The sequence below is a fragment of the Macaca nemestrina genome, chromosome 8 (genome assembly GCF_043159975.1).
Source record: "Macaca nemestrina isolate mMacNem1 chromosome 8, mMacNem.hap1, whole genome shotgun sequence".
Taxonomy (NCBI): Eukaryota; Metazoa; Chordata; class Mammalia; order Primates; family Cercopithecidae; genus Macaca; species Macaca nemestrina.
In genome coordinates this window covers 41498625-41515143 of record NC_092132.1, presented here as the reverse complement: position 1 = coordinate 41515143, position 16519 = coordinate 41498625, and the positions used below count along the sequence as shown (strand labels likewise).

Genomic DNA, 16519 nt, shown 5'->3' with positions numbered 1-16519 from the left:
TAAAATAGATGTTTTTTAACTTTCATATTTACAATTACAAGTTTCTTTAAAGTCTTTATCAGAGTAGTCCTTTGAATGCCATAGCTCTATACTTTAAAATATGGTCCCATGACTTATTTGATTTAGTATCTTTGACTACGTGCTAAATGATTTTATCCAAAGAATATCATGATCACATAAAACTGTAACATAAATAATCAAATTATAATTATTATAAAATGATATTATCATCATTATCCTTATTGCTACCATTGTATTTAGTACTTATAACTGTGCTTGATGTTGTACCTATACCATCACATTTAATTTTTACAACAATCCTATGGGGTAGGTTAAAATTTTTATTCACCTTTATTACATCTCTCAGATATTGTATGAGCAACATGGAAACCTTTATCTTATTTTAGCTATTTAAAAAGACCCTAGGCTATAATTCCAAAATAGTTTCTGAGGAGACAGGGGTCCTTTCTCAGATTAGATCCAATCTTTTATTCTTTAAACATTGATGTTTTTCCAAGCCCCTGTCCTTAACCATCTTTATTCCTGGTTCCTCAATAAATTCTTTTCTTCTTATGGTTGTAATTGCCAGCTGTATGACTTCTAAGTTTACATTATCAAAAGTAGGTATCATTGTCCCTACATGCCTGGATGTTCAAAGAATACATTCTGTTGTGTCTTCTGCTGCCTGAAGTTTAACAACCTTTATTGTAAAAACAACAACGACAACAACAACAACAACAAAAAAAAACCCGGCTTCTTTCTTAGTAGAAAGGTTTCATTCGTCCTACTTGCTAGTAATATAAAAGATATCACTGTTACTTCTAATCCTAAGCCTTGCAGTTTCCCTTTCATTTTACACCATATTGTCTCTAGAGGTGAGTTTTATCTACCTTCATTTCCAATTAGGCATACAACTCTACAGGTTAATTTCCAACACTAGTCTCTACTTGGACATTTGGTCCCATCTGTACTTCCACTTACCTGCTTTACATCTCCCATTGGATGTCTCAGAGGTGTTGTAGGTTCACTGTGTTCCCAATTAAGTTTTTATACATCCATTCCCTTAAACACAGGTCTCCCTGGCCAAGCGCGGTGGCTCACGCCTGTAATCCCAGCACTTTGGGAGGCCGAGGCAGGTGGATCACGAGGTCAGGAGATCAAGACCATCCTGGCTAACACGGTGAAACCCCGTCTCTACTAGAAAAAAAAAAAAAACAAAAAATTAGCCGGGCGTGTTGGCGGGCGCCTGTAGTACCATCTACTTGGGAGGCTGAGGCAGGAGAATGGTGTGAACCCAGGAGGCGGAGGTTGCAGTGAGCCAAGATCAGCCACTGCACTCCAGCCTGGGTGACAGAGTGAGACTCCATCTCAAAAACAAAAAAAAAAACAAAAAACAGGTCTTCCCCAGTGTTCTGAATCCCAATGAATATCAGCAATGTTCTGTCCAGAGAACATGACAGACATACAGGGAATATTCTTATCCCCAAGAATGAAAATAGTGACAATAAATATTTAATATTTTATTCATTTTTTTATGCCCCTCACTTCTTTCTGCCAGTATAATTTGTTATATTGTTCTATACATCATTTTAAAAATTTAATAATTTTGTACTTATTTTCTTATTATTTGCAAATGTAGTCTTTCAGTTGCTTTATTGATTTATGTTTTGATTACTCCTTGTTTCTATTTTTAAATTTTTCTTAATATGTCATCGTAAGATATAAATATAGTACACTTAACAGACAGTAACTAAGTCCTGAGGTAGAGGCCTGTCTCTACTATAATTAGCACAGAAAATGGTTCACTGTTGGTCTTAAGAGAATCCCTATACTGCACTTTTGCTTCCAAAAAAAACGCTTTAAGAATATTTCAATGTTGTGTCTAAGAAAATGGCCTATATAATGACATTTTGTGGACATAAAAAAATAATAATTTAAAAGTTATATGGCAAAACTTACTAAATACTTGTGAAGAGCCATTGTTATTTGTTATGTGTAATTATCGTTGCAGGTTCTAGCTCATTTGAATCTCAAAAAATGGATCGTCCTTCTATTTCTGTTACCTCTCCTATGAGTCCTGGAATGTTGAGGGATGTTCCACAGTTCTTATCAGGACAACTTTCAGTATGTAGTCATTACATTTACTCTCTTTTTCAGAATATCAAATAGTGCTTTTAAAATACGATGCTAGTTTTCTACAAACCAAGTTATTACTAGAACATAATTGTGCTTTTAACCTCCCACTTTATCATTCTTTTAGTTTTGAAATCCAATTTTGACTCTTTATCATACTGCTTCATTTATTAGAGTTAGATTTTCTGGAATTTAATAACAGTTATATTTTGTGAAGGTACCTAAACTCTTTTTTAAGTTAGTAATTATAAGAAAATTCAAGTTCATAATTTTTGCCCTATACCTTAAGATGACTATAATTTGTCATAGATTTTTAAGAGAAATAAAAATGTTGCACTATGTAAAGATGATATTTCAGATAAAAGTAAATATGAATTCTTCACTGCTTTTCAACTTTAAGGATTTTGGTGTCAGTTTATAGTCATCATTGGAGTTCAATATTGCTATGAAATATAATGATACTTGAGATTTTTTGTCAATAGACAAAATGAAATAAACAGAGAAATATATAATGGATTGCTGACTACTTCAGATAATTTTGCACATTAAGTGATCCCTGATTTGAACATTTTAAAATAAAACTTAAATATTCATTTATGCATTTTATATTGTGTTGATATCAGAGGAGCTTTACAAATGTAAGTCTTTACTTTTTATTCATTTGTTCTGTTGTCATTACCTTATTAAACCATTTAAAAGTAGTAACAAAATAAATTTATTCTTATACATTAGAAAAATACCGGTTAATATTACCAGTATTGTTGGGGATTACAAAACTTGAAATTTCACGAGTATTAAAAAGATATTTAGGTTGTCAAGATTCAGACATTGAATTTTGGATTAACAAAAAGTTACAGTTAAAAACTAAATTATTTGAGGCTGATATTTTAAGCCCAAAAAAGATAGCTTTTTGTTAAATTAGCTATGAAATTTTTCCTTTGATTTTTTTTGTGGGGAGAGTGGGAAAGGGTAGTATTTGTTTTTTCTGAAGTATTTTCATTAATTAAAAGGAGTTATAGGAAGTATATGCAAAAAGGAAAAAAGTTCATTTGCAGTCATTAAAAAAGTCATTAGACATGTCTTTTTTAGAATGATTTTGACCATAAAGGTGACAATAACAGAAAAGTTATGTAAGAAAGAATATGTGATGCTATTAGGAGATTGTAAATGTTCCACTAAAATAAATTTCTTCCCTTATTATTTTTTTTCCTTTCTATTTCATAAACAGAGTGAACTTTTTCATTTGAGGCTAGTGGTCTTTTTTCAAGTCTGCAAAATAAGTAGCATCTTTCTACTTATTCTTACATATATCGACAGCACATGTTGTCATTTATAGTTACAAATGTTTGTTTTCTTCTACTATGCTATAAAATGCTAATAAATGTTGTTTCTTATTATGGATCCATTTCAGTAGTTCATCCTTAAATAATGTTTTTGGGGCTGGATGATCCCAGTCCATAAATAAAACTGTGTTTGTGGGGTGTGTGTGTGTGTGTGTGTGTGTGTCTGTCTGTGTCTGTGTGTATGTATAGTTTGCTTGAGTTCGTAAAGAAGGAGTGGAAGTTAGATTTTCTATAATAAGTAAGTATCACTTTGTTTTCTCATTTGAATCCCAAGGTCTTACTACAGATTGGACTAGGAAGGGAGGACGAGAAGCATAGTTCAGGGATTTAGACAAATTTCAAATTCAACTATTTTTCTTCATGGTTCAAAATTAATACAGTAAAAGGTACAACTGTTAAATATTTGGGGGAAATATAAACTTAAAAGTTTCACTTCTAAATTTATGTGTAACAATGTAAAGTTATAGTATTTAGATTTATAAGTGATTTTGTAATTAAAAATGTGTACTATTTTCTCCTTTTCTTATGACTTCGAAGGAATATGTTCCAGTATGATATTATTAGTAAAACTTTTAGCTGTATATGTTTTGAAATTGTTCACACATATACCCATACCCTACCCTATATATAAAAAATGTTGGTTATAAATATACTGCACATTTATTGTGGGAAATCTGGAAAGCACAGAAAATTAATAAGACGTAAAAATCACCTATAATCCTGACACTGAAATATAACCATTCACTACATATAAATTTTTAAACAAAACTGAAAAAAAAATACTATTTTGAATCCTGATTTTTCTCTTAGTAATATTGTGGACTTTTTCCTGTCTTTAAAAATTCCTCTTAAAGTTGTTTTAATGTCCATTTTAATACTTCATTGTAACCTAAATCACTATTTTAGGGTACCTTGCTTGTTTCTAACTAATTTTTATGAATAATGATACTGTGGAAATCCTTGAATATAAATCTTGAATATTTTTGTTAGGACAAAATTCTATTGTCAGAATAACTTTCCAGAAATAAAATTACAATATAAAAGGCAAAGGAAAATTTTAGGATTCTTGAAATCTATTTTCAAATTTTTCCTTCAGAAATGATTTTACCTAATTAAATTCCAATCATCTACTTAAGAAATCTGTGTTAAGTTCTGACCCCCACATCAGGTATAGTACTAGTCACTGCAAATACAAGTTTTTACCTTCATGTAACTTATGAATTTTATTCTTATATTTTTGCATCCAGGAAAATATAACTAAGATGCTATCTGATATATAATAATTCCCTTTATATTTAATCCTGTCTCTATTAGCCTGGAGATAATTTTGGTTTGCTCTAATGATGTAGAGGTTGGAAAAATATATCTACATATATCAACCCTAAGGAAAACTAGGAAGTCATAAACCAACATTACAATTCCTTTTTCCTTCTTTTCTACCTTTGGACATTTTTGCTTTTGGTTAGTTTTTACTTGGGCCCGTACTTCACTTACAAAATTATGATATTGCTAATGCCTGAGAACAATGATAATTTTTATAGTATGTGAGTTGGCCTTCCTAATATTCTGTCTGTTCATGTCTCAAATAGAAAATATATACATATAATATCATTCTCAAAGGAGATGATTATTAAAAAAAAAAGTAAATTTGTTGTTTACATTTTCATGCTCAAGGCTGTTGATTTTTTTAAATGTATGCAATTTATTTTCTCTCCATTTTTGAATTGTCCTGCTGTTTATTATTCTAGGGTATAGCAGTGAAAATGCCATTAATGTATTTGGTGAAGAAAATCAGCATGAATTCAGGTTTATGCCATGTAGGCTGTATGTTAGCATTTTCACTGACAGCACTCCCTTACTAGGACCCTATTTTTAATATGTGTTCTTCCAGAATTTAGCAGTTTTTCTCCTTCAGTTGATTACTTTTGTAGTTCTTAATAGTTTCAATTAGTTTATAGTCTTTGACTATTTTGATAATAGGGCATTAAAAGAAAATATAGCTTTCAATTTTTTTTCAAAGTGAGAAAAGGCTCAGAATTCTCTTTCTGTGGAAACATATTACACAATTGATACTACTGATAATCATATTTTATTTCATTCACTTCATGATCTGTGGTTGATTTATGGTTGCAGTGTTTTTCCAAGTTACTTTAAAAAATATCTTTTGACTCCATTTTAAGTAAATATTACAAATATCCATTTTATATGCCCATTTGAAAGGAATACATAATTTAAGGAGCGGTATATGTCCTTTCTATCTCCCTGGAAACTCCATAGCCTTTTTAAAACTTTCTATAAATGAAAGGTTTTTTTTTGAGCTTTTATCTGTTACACTTCATTGTTATGACTTTATTATTCTGAAAGTATTGTATGAAAAGAATGTTCCAAAGATACTAGTGCAATTAATAGTGGAAAGTGATATTAAAAATGCAAAATGGATTGTGGTGTACAAATTCAAATTCTTCATTTGTATGAAGCCTCAATTGTTATAGATATCATCAGGTCTCTCATGCTTACAATAAATGAATTAATAGTAATTACAAATTACAGTGAGACACATAGTGTTTGCCATCCCTATCTGAAATATCCATAGAGACAGAAAGCAGTGGTTACTAATGGACAGCGAGATGGAAAAGTAGGGAGTGATTATGTAAAGTACAGAGTGTTCTGGGATGATGAAAATATTTTGAAACTGGAAGGAGGTGGTAATTCCACAGAATTCTGGACACAGTATTTGCCACTGAATTGTATACTTTAAAATAGTCAGTTGTATGTCTGGTGAATTTTACGTTAATTTAAAAAATATTGTCAACACAAAAATATATTTTTATAGCCATATTTAAAATATAAACTCATGGGTAAAGATTAGGTGTAAATTGCCATAGGTTTCAGAAGGTTGATTTCAGAAGTCTGTGAGATGCATGTATGAGTTCATTTTAGAACATGGAAAAATGTTTGCTTTAAAGGATTCATTTATTTGAAAGTATTATTTCTTTTAAAGGGAATCTTTTATTTTATGACATAATATTTACTTGTAAAAACATTCTGTAACCTTAATATTTTTGGTCTAAAACAAAACAGGTAGGAGGACAGGGGAAATAAAATGTATTTCTAAAGTACCTTGTTTAGTCCCTTTCTTCAGCATGCCAAATTTCTCTATGAATTTCATATATGCCCTCTGTCATTTGCTAAAGCATTATAATAGCCTGTGGTTATGCCGACAGACATCAGTAACACACTCCACATCTGAATATTTCTTTCTTCCTTTGGGAATATTTCCACATAAAAAATAAGACAGCTTAGATTTGAAACTGCCTTGGTTTTGAAAGAGACAGACAGAGAGAAAGAGAGAGAGATTGAGAGAGAGAGAAAGATGACTCATGATTGAATGACAGTCTGCTTTTAAGTCTGCTTTCCTTTGGGTTTTAGATTTATGTCTTAAATAAACGTGTCTGATCAATGCCAACTGGACTGAGAAAAAGTACTCTTAGTACTCATTATCTGTTTCCAGTTAGCAGTGGAAAGAGAGAAGCCTTTAACTATTTATGACTTTGAAGTAGACAAGAGAGACTTCAAAGAAATGTGAGGAATGGGATGGAATCTTGGTGATAGAAGCAGAATTAAATGCCTTGAAATCCATTCCCAAACCTGATCATGTTCTGATTTAGCTGTTGGAATGCCTAATAAAGGCACAACATTCTGATTATTGTGGTGTCTTTTGGAAACTTTCAAAATGAAAACAAAAGTCAGTAAGAGAAAGGAAATTTGATTTGATTCTGAGAATTTGATTTAGTGATTTAATTAGAACTGGGTTCTATTTTCTGTCTTTACACTACCTTGCTTTTTGTTTGAGTATGGGCAGGTGTGTCTAGCCCTTTTCTGTGTTTCCTCACCTACAAATTGTGAGTAGAAGCAACTACCTCATAAGGTTGTTGGAAATACCATGAGGCAATAAACTTACAATAAACTGTCAATAAAGCCTTGAAAAAGTCCAACAAACTGTATAAGCAAAAAGAGATAAGATATTGTCATTAATAGGTGTGATTAGCAATAAACAGTGTTACCTTAAGTGGTACATAATAAATGTCTGATGATGGTGTTTCAATACTAGAACCTGATAGGGATCCATCAAGTATGAATCAAGTAATTAATCCAATGCATTTCTGCACACTTTTATTTTAATGTGTTTATTCTTTTAAGAAATTCTAAAGCCAACTTGGCTAATAGTTTTTGGACTTTGGGTAGACATACTTTGGAGAAGTCACACAATTACTTCCACAGATGGGTTTTCACTAATAACTCTGTAATACATTTTCAACTAACTTCTTTTTACACTGTCCTATTTTCTGTGTAGTATGTTTAAGGATAAAATATGAAATTTATTGATTCTTGGGTTATGCTTTTAATCATTCTTTCAAAATACATGAGCCCAAATATATTATTTTATATCCAGTCTTAATTCTTGTTTTGTGAACTACATTTGAAAAAATATGATTATACAAATTCTAGTATTTTGTATAGTTTGTAATGTTTTTCGGCATTGGACAAAATTAATTTATTCATTACACTGAAGTACTTAATTTCGATAAATATTGTCATGGAAAAATTGTATTTAAGGGATAGTTGTATGTGTTTGTTTTTACTTTTGGTCTTTTAGTTCCAGTGTGTTGTCCTTTTTGGTTTTGTTTTATTGCTTTTTTCTTTAATTTTGCTTACCAGAGCCAAAGCCTTAGTAGAAGAACAACGCCTTTTGTTCCTAGGGTTCAGGTAAAGGCCTTGTCTGCCTGATAGAAACTAAAGTTGTGTTTAACCCTTATTTGTATGTTTTTGGAAAATGCGTTAGTAGGAAAACTTTTTTTGGTATGTTGCTCCAAACCATATTATTGACTTTCAAATCATTTTATTAGCCAGCTTGTAAAAATTTGCATGGGGATTAGAATATTGAATAAAAATTTAAAGAGACAATCTTTGTTAGTGATTTTATATGATAAACTAAATACTAAACCTTATAGATTTCAAAGTGGTATTTAATGTAGATTCTACTTATAATATATGACATTTACAGAAATAGCTAATTTTATACTGTTGATATTTTCCTTTGTTACACTAAGGTTGCTGTCTCTTTAAATCACTCATTATGTCACTTAACATCTATATTCTCTTGCATTTTCCAAGTAATAACTCCTTGAGGAGACTGGCAAATAAATTTGTACCTTATTTAAAATATGAATTTTATGCATATTATATATAATGTTCATTTTTTGGAAAGTATTTTACTTTGAAAGAACAAAATTATAATCCAAATAAAATAAGTTGGATTTATTTTGTTAATATTTTGCCATTGTAGTTTTATTTAATTTTATGTAATACTTGGGTACAAGTTGTTTGCCTCTTTTCATTAGGAACCCCTTATATGGTAAAGTAATGGCAATATAGTTTTTTTTAAGTAGTATTATGCTTTTCTTGCTTTGCTGCATGTTGTTTTTTTAAAAATTTGTTGCTTCTAATACTTATTTTGTTTAAATTTTAAAAATTAAATTATTCTTGTTAATATTATACAATATAAAATATTTACCTATGCTGCTTAGGTCCTACTTAGGAAAATTAAAAATAGTTACATGCTAAAGCTGGAATGAGAAATATTTTAAAACAATTTAAATTATACTAATATTTTTATTAATGAAATTGGGGCTGAACAGGAACTATGTCAGGACCAGAATTGTGAAGATATGTTTGTTATATTTGGGGGAATCAACAGCTATATTTTAAACACTTATTTAAAAAGCACAGATAAGAAATTAAGAATGTTATAAAGTGATGTACCTAATAAAATCTGTTTCGATTATGTGAACTGGATATCTATTAAAAACTTCAATGCAAGTCCTATAATACAAATAAAAATTAGGGCTATATTCAAATACTCAGTTTAAAGCAGTCTATTAAAAGGTGTAATTTTGGTCAAATAATTAGTAAAGTTAAAATGTGCCTATTTGCTGTTTAAATTATTTTAATATTTGTACATTTGTAATTTATAATTTAGTAAACTCTAAAATATTATACCAAAAATAAGCCATATGTTTACTCTGTATGAGAAATGGACAATATTAGTAACTGATAATGTTTTGGTTTTCCATGGCATAAGGAAATCTGACAAGAATACTCTATCAGACTTTTGAAATATATATCTCAAATGCTAGTTTTAATGATTTTAAAGGAGAAAAAATATTGCTGGTGGAGATGGCCACAAGTACTTAGTTTAACCCCCCCAAAAGGTTCTCATAGAAATCAATAATTTGCTCTAATAATTTTTAGCTTAGTCTCATAATAATTATTGTTTCTTAAATGTAACATTTATTGGAAATAAATCTTTTTAACCTTACAGAATCTTTTTTTTTTCCTTTGAGGTGCTTAATATTCATGTCATGAACCTCAGAGAAAGCTTTTTAATGTCTTAGAAAAAATGAAGCCATAAACTCTTTAAAACTGATGAAAATAGAGACTACCATAGAAATCAGTTGGGTTTTTGTCACACATTTATGATACTATCTATAACACCTCTTTGATCTCATATACAATCAGACAATCCTGCATTTCTCTCTTTTTCACTCATATCTTTTGTCAGAAGAATAGTCTCCTTTTGGCCCCTTTTTCTTATCTGTATCTATGTTCTAATATTATTAGAAAAGCAAATATTTTAACTGTTTTCATATATTGGAGACTTTTTTCTTCAAGTTGTTAATCTCTTAATGTAAGGCAGTGGTTCTCAAATTTTAATGCACTTGAGGATCACCTAGGGACTTGTTAAAATCCAACTTCCAGGGCCTCGTTCTGATTCAGTAGGCAAGAGGTGGGCCCAGGAATTTGTAACTTTTTAATAAATAAGTGAGATAATACTGACACGGAAAGTTTATTAGCCCAATGTAAAAAATACTTGTCTAGGGCCTATTTTTGTACTTAGCAGCTCCATTAGAAAAATTTGTTGTTATTCAGTAGCAAGATAATACCTGCATTAAATGTAAAAACATAAAAATTGATAACTATAATTTAAGCAAGTTGCATATTTCTTACTCTTATTCCTATAAAAGGGCTGATTCCATTTGGCAAAAAAAAAAGATGGAAATAATTTTATATACTTTTTTAAGACTGTCAGTTTACCTTTTCTGACTCAAAAGTTGCTCAGTGTCTCATTCTCTAGAATATGAAGTGAGGGACTCAACAAAGCTATGTTGGAATTGGAATTGAATTGCCAGTGTTTTATGTATAACCAGTACTGATTTGTAACTGTTATTCTCAAGTTCCAAATTTTGGTTCCATTTCAGTTTCAACATAGTGGTTAGATATGTGCTGAGTTCTGGGCCAAGATGTGGATCAGAGCCATAATTATCATAGATCCTGACATAGTAGAATCAGACAGCTAGGTGTGCAAGTGTGAGGTATGTGTGTGGGAGGTGATAACTGTTAAATCAAGTGAATTCAGCAGTTGGATATGAAGTTCCCTTCCCTAATTATGGCACAGGGAAATTGTTCTCATTTTCTTATCTCAAATAATAAAATGTACTCTTATTATCCTAAGGATATTATTCATCAGCTTCACAAAAGAATGAGACTTAATGTCTGAATAAGGAAAAATTTTAAAGATGAATTCATTATCATTTTAAGTTCAAACTGAAGGAATCTATTGACTAAAGCTACTAGTAAATCCCTTTTGCTTATAATATTTTAAATGTTTTTAACTATGAAACAACATAAAACATTTACTTAAAAAATTCCCTATGAATGTTATATAAACAGGATATTATCTACTCAATTCATTTTGAGCACTTATTCTGAACTCAGTTTTTTTTGTAGGGGAACCAAAATGAACTAGTGATTCTTGCATAAGTAAAGATACAGATCAGTCATTTTATATAAAGTCCTTAATTATGATAATGTAATTATGTACATGTTAATAAGCAATCACATTAAGATAATAAAAAGCCCACATGCTTGATCAAACTGAAATGTCTGAATCATTCTTTTATTCATTGAAGTTATTATAGTATATCCTTTTATTTTTAACTAGCCACAATTTACTGAGTAAAATTTATATTCTGTGCTAATGATACTGTAAGAGAATGGGGTGAAGATTGGAAAGGTAAACATTGTGTTTGTGTAGTAAATGTTTGAATTGATAAATTAATATTTTTGCTTTTCAGATAAAACTATGGTTTGACAAGGTTGGTCACCAATTAATAGTTACAATTTTGGGAGCAAAGGATCTCCCTTCCAGGGAAGATGGGAGGCCAAGGAATCCTTATGTTAAAATTTACTTTCTTCCAGACAGAAGGTAAGGATATAAAACAAAAATAAATGTTCTGGAAAATAAATGAGGAAATGTTAATAGCAATGGGTATTTCAATTCTGTATCATTTATTGGTATCATACTAGTGAGATATGTGAAGTTTAACATAAACGTGATGGTTCTTAGGAATCAAAATAGTGACAGTAAGTTAGATTTTTAAAAACTTAAATGTTGTATATGTGATTTTAAATGTTAATTTTAGGCATGTGTGTATTCTTGTATATATTTTCATTATTCAAAATCATTAAAAGTTATGCTTCCTAAAATCAAATTTTTAACACAAATTATAGAGTCAAAAAGCTAAAATACTAGAATTTTTAGTCAAAAATACTAGCTCTTTTAGTCAAAAAGCTAAAAATACTGCTAAAAAGTGCTCATTTCTCTGCAATTTCTACCTCCTCTTACCAAGATATTATTTCTCTCTATTCTATAAATTTAACAAGTTGTTTTGTATTCATCACCTTATATCATCAAGAAAACTTACCACAAGTCCCAGAATCACCTTCCTCAAGCATTATTTGTTTTGTGTTTATTCTAATCAATATAAATGGTATTGTTCTACCCTTAATTTTTTTTCTTTTTGTTCTACCCTGATTTGATTGGAGAAATACTTTATCTGAAAACAAATCTAATCACTCTGAATTTCAGGCACGTAAAAAATAAAAGAGACTATTCAATAGGCATCATGAAAAAAAAAGAAGGAATGATACCAGTTACCTTTCCCCAGTTATCTGTCTGCATCCCTGCCTCCCACGGCAGAGTGCTCTCAAGATCTCGTTATTTTTTCTCAGGTTGGAAGTGGATAGGCACAGATGTGATCTTAAACATGTTTATACACTTTTGGATTCTCATTGATTTAGTTATTTGGTTCAAGTAGAAAGTCATCAAGGTTAAGTTCGGTACCAAAGTGTCACCTGAACAACAATCTCAGCAAAGAAAAGGACAAAAGAATAGACAGTGAACAAAGGCTTTGCATTTTATTTGATACATATTTTGAAGTTTTATACTCTTTTTATATCTTGAAGTTAGTCGTCAGTTAAAATATATTTCTTCTTCTAATTTTAAGTAAAAACATCAAGTGTTTGCATGCTGTTACTGAATTACATTTAATGGAAACCAAAGTTCTAGTAACATGAAAATAAATTTTTAAAAAGGATTAGGTTGGATTTTATTGTTTTTAAAAATTAACTACCTTCTCAGCAATTTGATGATTCATTAAAAGATCAATTATTTATTTTATTATAATTAGGCTTTTATTTTAAAATGATGTCTATAGCATGCTTATTGATCTTAGTGTTTAAATATCTTTAGCACCTTCTCAGTGTTTGACTTACGCAGTATGCTTTGATTCTGAAGGCTTTATTTATACTTCTAGAAAAAGTAAAACTCATTTTTTTTAACTTGCTGAAAATAAGGTTATTTTTAATGGTTCTTTTTGTGAATTGCTGCTTGGGTACGTACCAAATTGCCTTATTAAATTGTAATCATATATGTTAGGTTTATAAGAAACTTCAGAGATTGTCTATTCCTCTTCCTATTCAACATAGAAATCCTGTCTAAAATTTTCATTCTTTATCTGAGAACTTTTTTCTGTCCTTAAGAGGAAGTTCATGACTTCCTCTTCTTTTTCCTTTCAGATTTTGATAGAAACCATTTTTGTTTGTTTGTTTGTTTTTGAGACAGAGTTTTGCTCTTTTTGCCCAGGCTGGAGTGCAAAGGCACGATCTCGGCTCACTGCAACCTCCACCTCCCGGGTTCAAGCAATTCTCCTGACTCAGCCTCCCTAGTAGCTGGGATTACAGGTGCCTGCCACCATGCCCAGCTAATTTTTTGTATTTTTATTAGAGATGGGGTTTCACCATGTTGGCCAGGATGGTCTCGATCTCTTGACCTCGTGATCCACCTGCCTTGGCCTCCCGAAGTGCTGGGATTACAGGCGTGAGCTACTGTGCCTGGCCAGATATAAACCATTCTTGAATTAGATAGCAAGGCTCCTGTTAAATACTTTCATCCTGGCCTTCTTGGAAGGACCTTTATCTCTTGACAGGGTCTCAAAATTCATTCTTCATCAATGAAATATAAGTAGATGTTAAATAAATATTTGTTAAAGCTGTAAGCAAAGGGAGGGAGAGAAAGATCATACATCACAGTCCTTGTTTCAGATAAGTTATTCCCATACACATTATCACTTCTTTCCAGGTATAGAAATAAAATCTCCTACATGGGTTTGCAATGTCATTTTTCTGCCAATGCCTTCATGGTTAATAAAGCTACCTTGCATGTTATCTTGTCCATGTGTATTAACAAAATTCATTATCAATTTGTATATTTAAAGTCATCTTTCTGCCATATTATATATGTGTGCTTTGGAAACATATAATACCTCTTCATCATTCAAGTAAAATCTATATTAAACTTAAAATTCCAATGAGAAGAAGTTGCATTACTTCCCAATTTCAGAGACAATTCTACCCCTTCTTAGTTCTCTCTCCTCCCTATTTCCCAAAACTCTTGGGACTGTGTTGTGCTGAGATAATTTGTAGCAGTTGATACTGTTCTAACTGGAGCTTGTCTGTCATTTTAGATAGTTCTCTTAGGTAGCTTAAATTGTATTTCCTAGAAAATTGTATTCCTATCCAGCCAGTGATCCTGTCTAATAAGCAAGATTAATGATCTCCAAATAGGTTGGATGTACCCTAGGTGATGTACAGGATAATCCTTTCATGATCAGGAAGAAATATTTGAATGTTTAAAAATTTTTATTTTATTATTTTTAGTTTCTGTTTTTGTCTATTTTCCAATACGGACAATATGTTAGTATAACAGTATGGTGACACACGTACAGAGATATACAACCAAAAAGAACATGAAAACCTTTGAACTGGCAATCCCATTTATTGGGATGGTTATCTTGCATTTTCAACTCACGTTGTGGTGACTACCTCACATAGAAATAAATTTACAGTGTTTTAAAATACCAAATATATGTCAAATAAATATGAATTTCTTATATTTAAAAAAGTATCTTTATAAAAAATAGATTATAATTGGTCATTAGCTAGAACTTTGTAGATAAGAAGTTGTGAATATCACAATTTACTCCTCTTTTTGTACAATGAGACTTCTGTAGTTTAAATGAATAGTATATGTAATGTTACTGGTTAATTATCATTTAGAAGGTTTTCAGTAGGGCGATGTGTTAAAAAATTATTGAGTTAAGATTCTCAGGTCTGGTTTTATTTAGATTTTGAGAAAGATTAAGTTTTCAATAATTTGTCATGGAAAAAATTTAACATTTATTGTAACTTCGCCATTATTGTCATATCTATAAAGTGTGATATAGCATACACCTTAAATTTTTCATAATAATTTTAAAGGTTATAACACTTGCAATGTATGATAATTTGATGGTAAAATATCACCTAACTTGTTTACCGAGAAATTTTAAATGAAAAAATTTTAGGATAAAACTTGTGGTTCTATGTAAGTTCATAATTTGTTGGTTTTTTTTCCATAGTGATAAAAACAAGAGAAGAACTAAAACAGTAAAGAAAACATTGGAACCCAAATGGAACCAAACATTCATTTATTCTCCAGTCCACCGAAGAGAATTTCGGGAACGAATGCTAGAGATTACCCTTTGGGATCAAGCTCGAGTTCGAGAGGAAGAAAGTGAATTCTTAGGCGAGGTATCTGGAGTTGTTTTCAAGTTTATGCTATTCGTGTTATCCTGAATGCTTTTATTTATATAACTGTCAGTATGATTTTATATGTAGAATATCTGCAAAGGTAGGCACAATTTCTTTAATGGAATGTATTTCAGCTGCTGCTTTAGGACAAAACTTGAAACTATAGAAAACAGTGGTTGTACATATTCTGACAGTTTTTACATGTCATTTCTTATTTTAGAACTCTCAGTGTTGAATGATAAAAGATTTGTATTTCACAAATACATTGCTTTGTTTTATAGTGATATGTATATATTTTGGTAGTTTACTGAACAGACTGTACCACTAATAAGTAGTTAAACCATTTATTTATGGATTATTTTCAAGCCCTACAATGTAACAGGCACTGTGCTATAGATTGAGCCTTCAAAGGTAAATAAGGAGTGTTACTTACTTCAAGGAATTTACAATTCATTGGTGATACAGACACATGAATAGCAATTAGAATATAACATGCCAATTGATATGGAGGGGAAAATGCAATAGGAATACATAATTGCTGTGCAGAGGAGGGCAGGTGGTCAAAGCAGGTCTTCACAGAGAGAGAGGAATTTAGCAAATTCAAGGGGAGTGAAATTCCTGCAGAGGGAATAAGAAGACATCAGGGTGAGGAGATATTGGTCAATTGCACTGAAATTGGAAGGGAATATGGTAAGAAATGAGGTTTGAGGCTTAAACTGAGACCTGGGCATGTCACTTAATATATAAACAAATTTGGATTTATCTGGTTGATAATAGGAACCAATAACCAATAACCAATTCTCTCTTTCCCATCTCTATGGAGTCTCACTTTGTCACAGTGGCACAGTCATAGCTCACTGCTGCCTCAAGCTCTTGGGCTCAAGTAATTCTTCTGCCTCAGCTTCCCAAGTAGCTGGGACTATAGGCACCCACCACCATGCCCAGCTAATTTTATTTTTTTGTAGGAATGGGTCTCGTCATCTTGCCCAGTCTCATATTTTCTTTAAAAAGAA

The 16519-nt window shown here is 30.9% G+C and overlaps 1 protein-coding gene across 47 annotated transcripts in view; it reads left to right on the top strand.

Moving 5' to 3' along the window:
* The window catches only part of LOC105476014 (regulating synaptic membrane exocytosis 2), a 763868-nt gene that overhangs the window by 417811 nt on the left and 329538 nt on the right, over positions 1 to 16519 (top strand). For 31 of the 47 annotated variants that reach the window (XM_024791003.2, XM_011731614.3, XM_024790996.2 and 28 more), the window contains 3 exons: positions 2012 to 2124; positions 11672 to 11802; positions 15335 to 15506. In XM_024791003.2, the coding sequence (XP_024646771.1) occupies positions 2012 to 2124; positions 11672 to 11802; positions 15335 to 15506 (416 nt within the window). Of the gene's footprint in view, positions 1 to 2011; positions 2125 to 8195; positions 8244 to 11671; positions 11803 to 15334; positions 15507 to 16519 lie in introns of all 47 variants that reach the window. The other 16 variants (XM_011731624.3, XM_071067457.1, XM_071067461.1 and 13 more) reach the window with 1 other exon arrangement.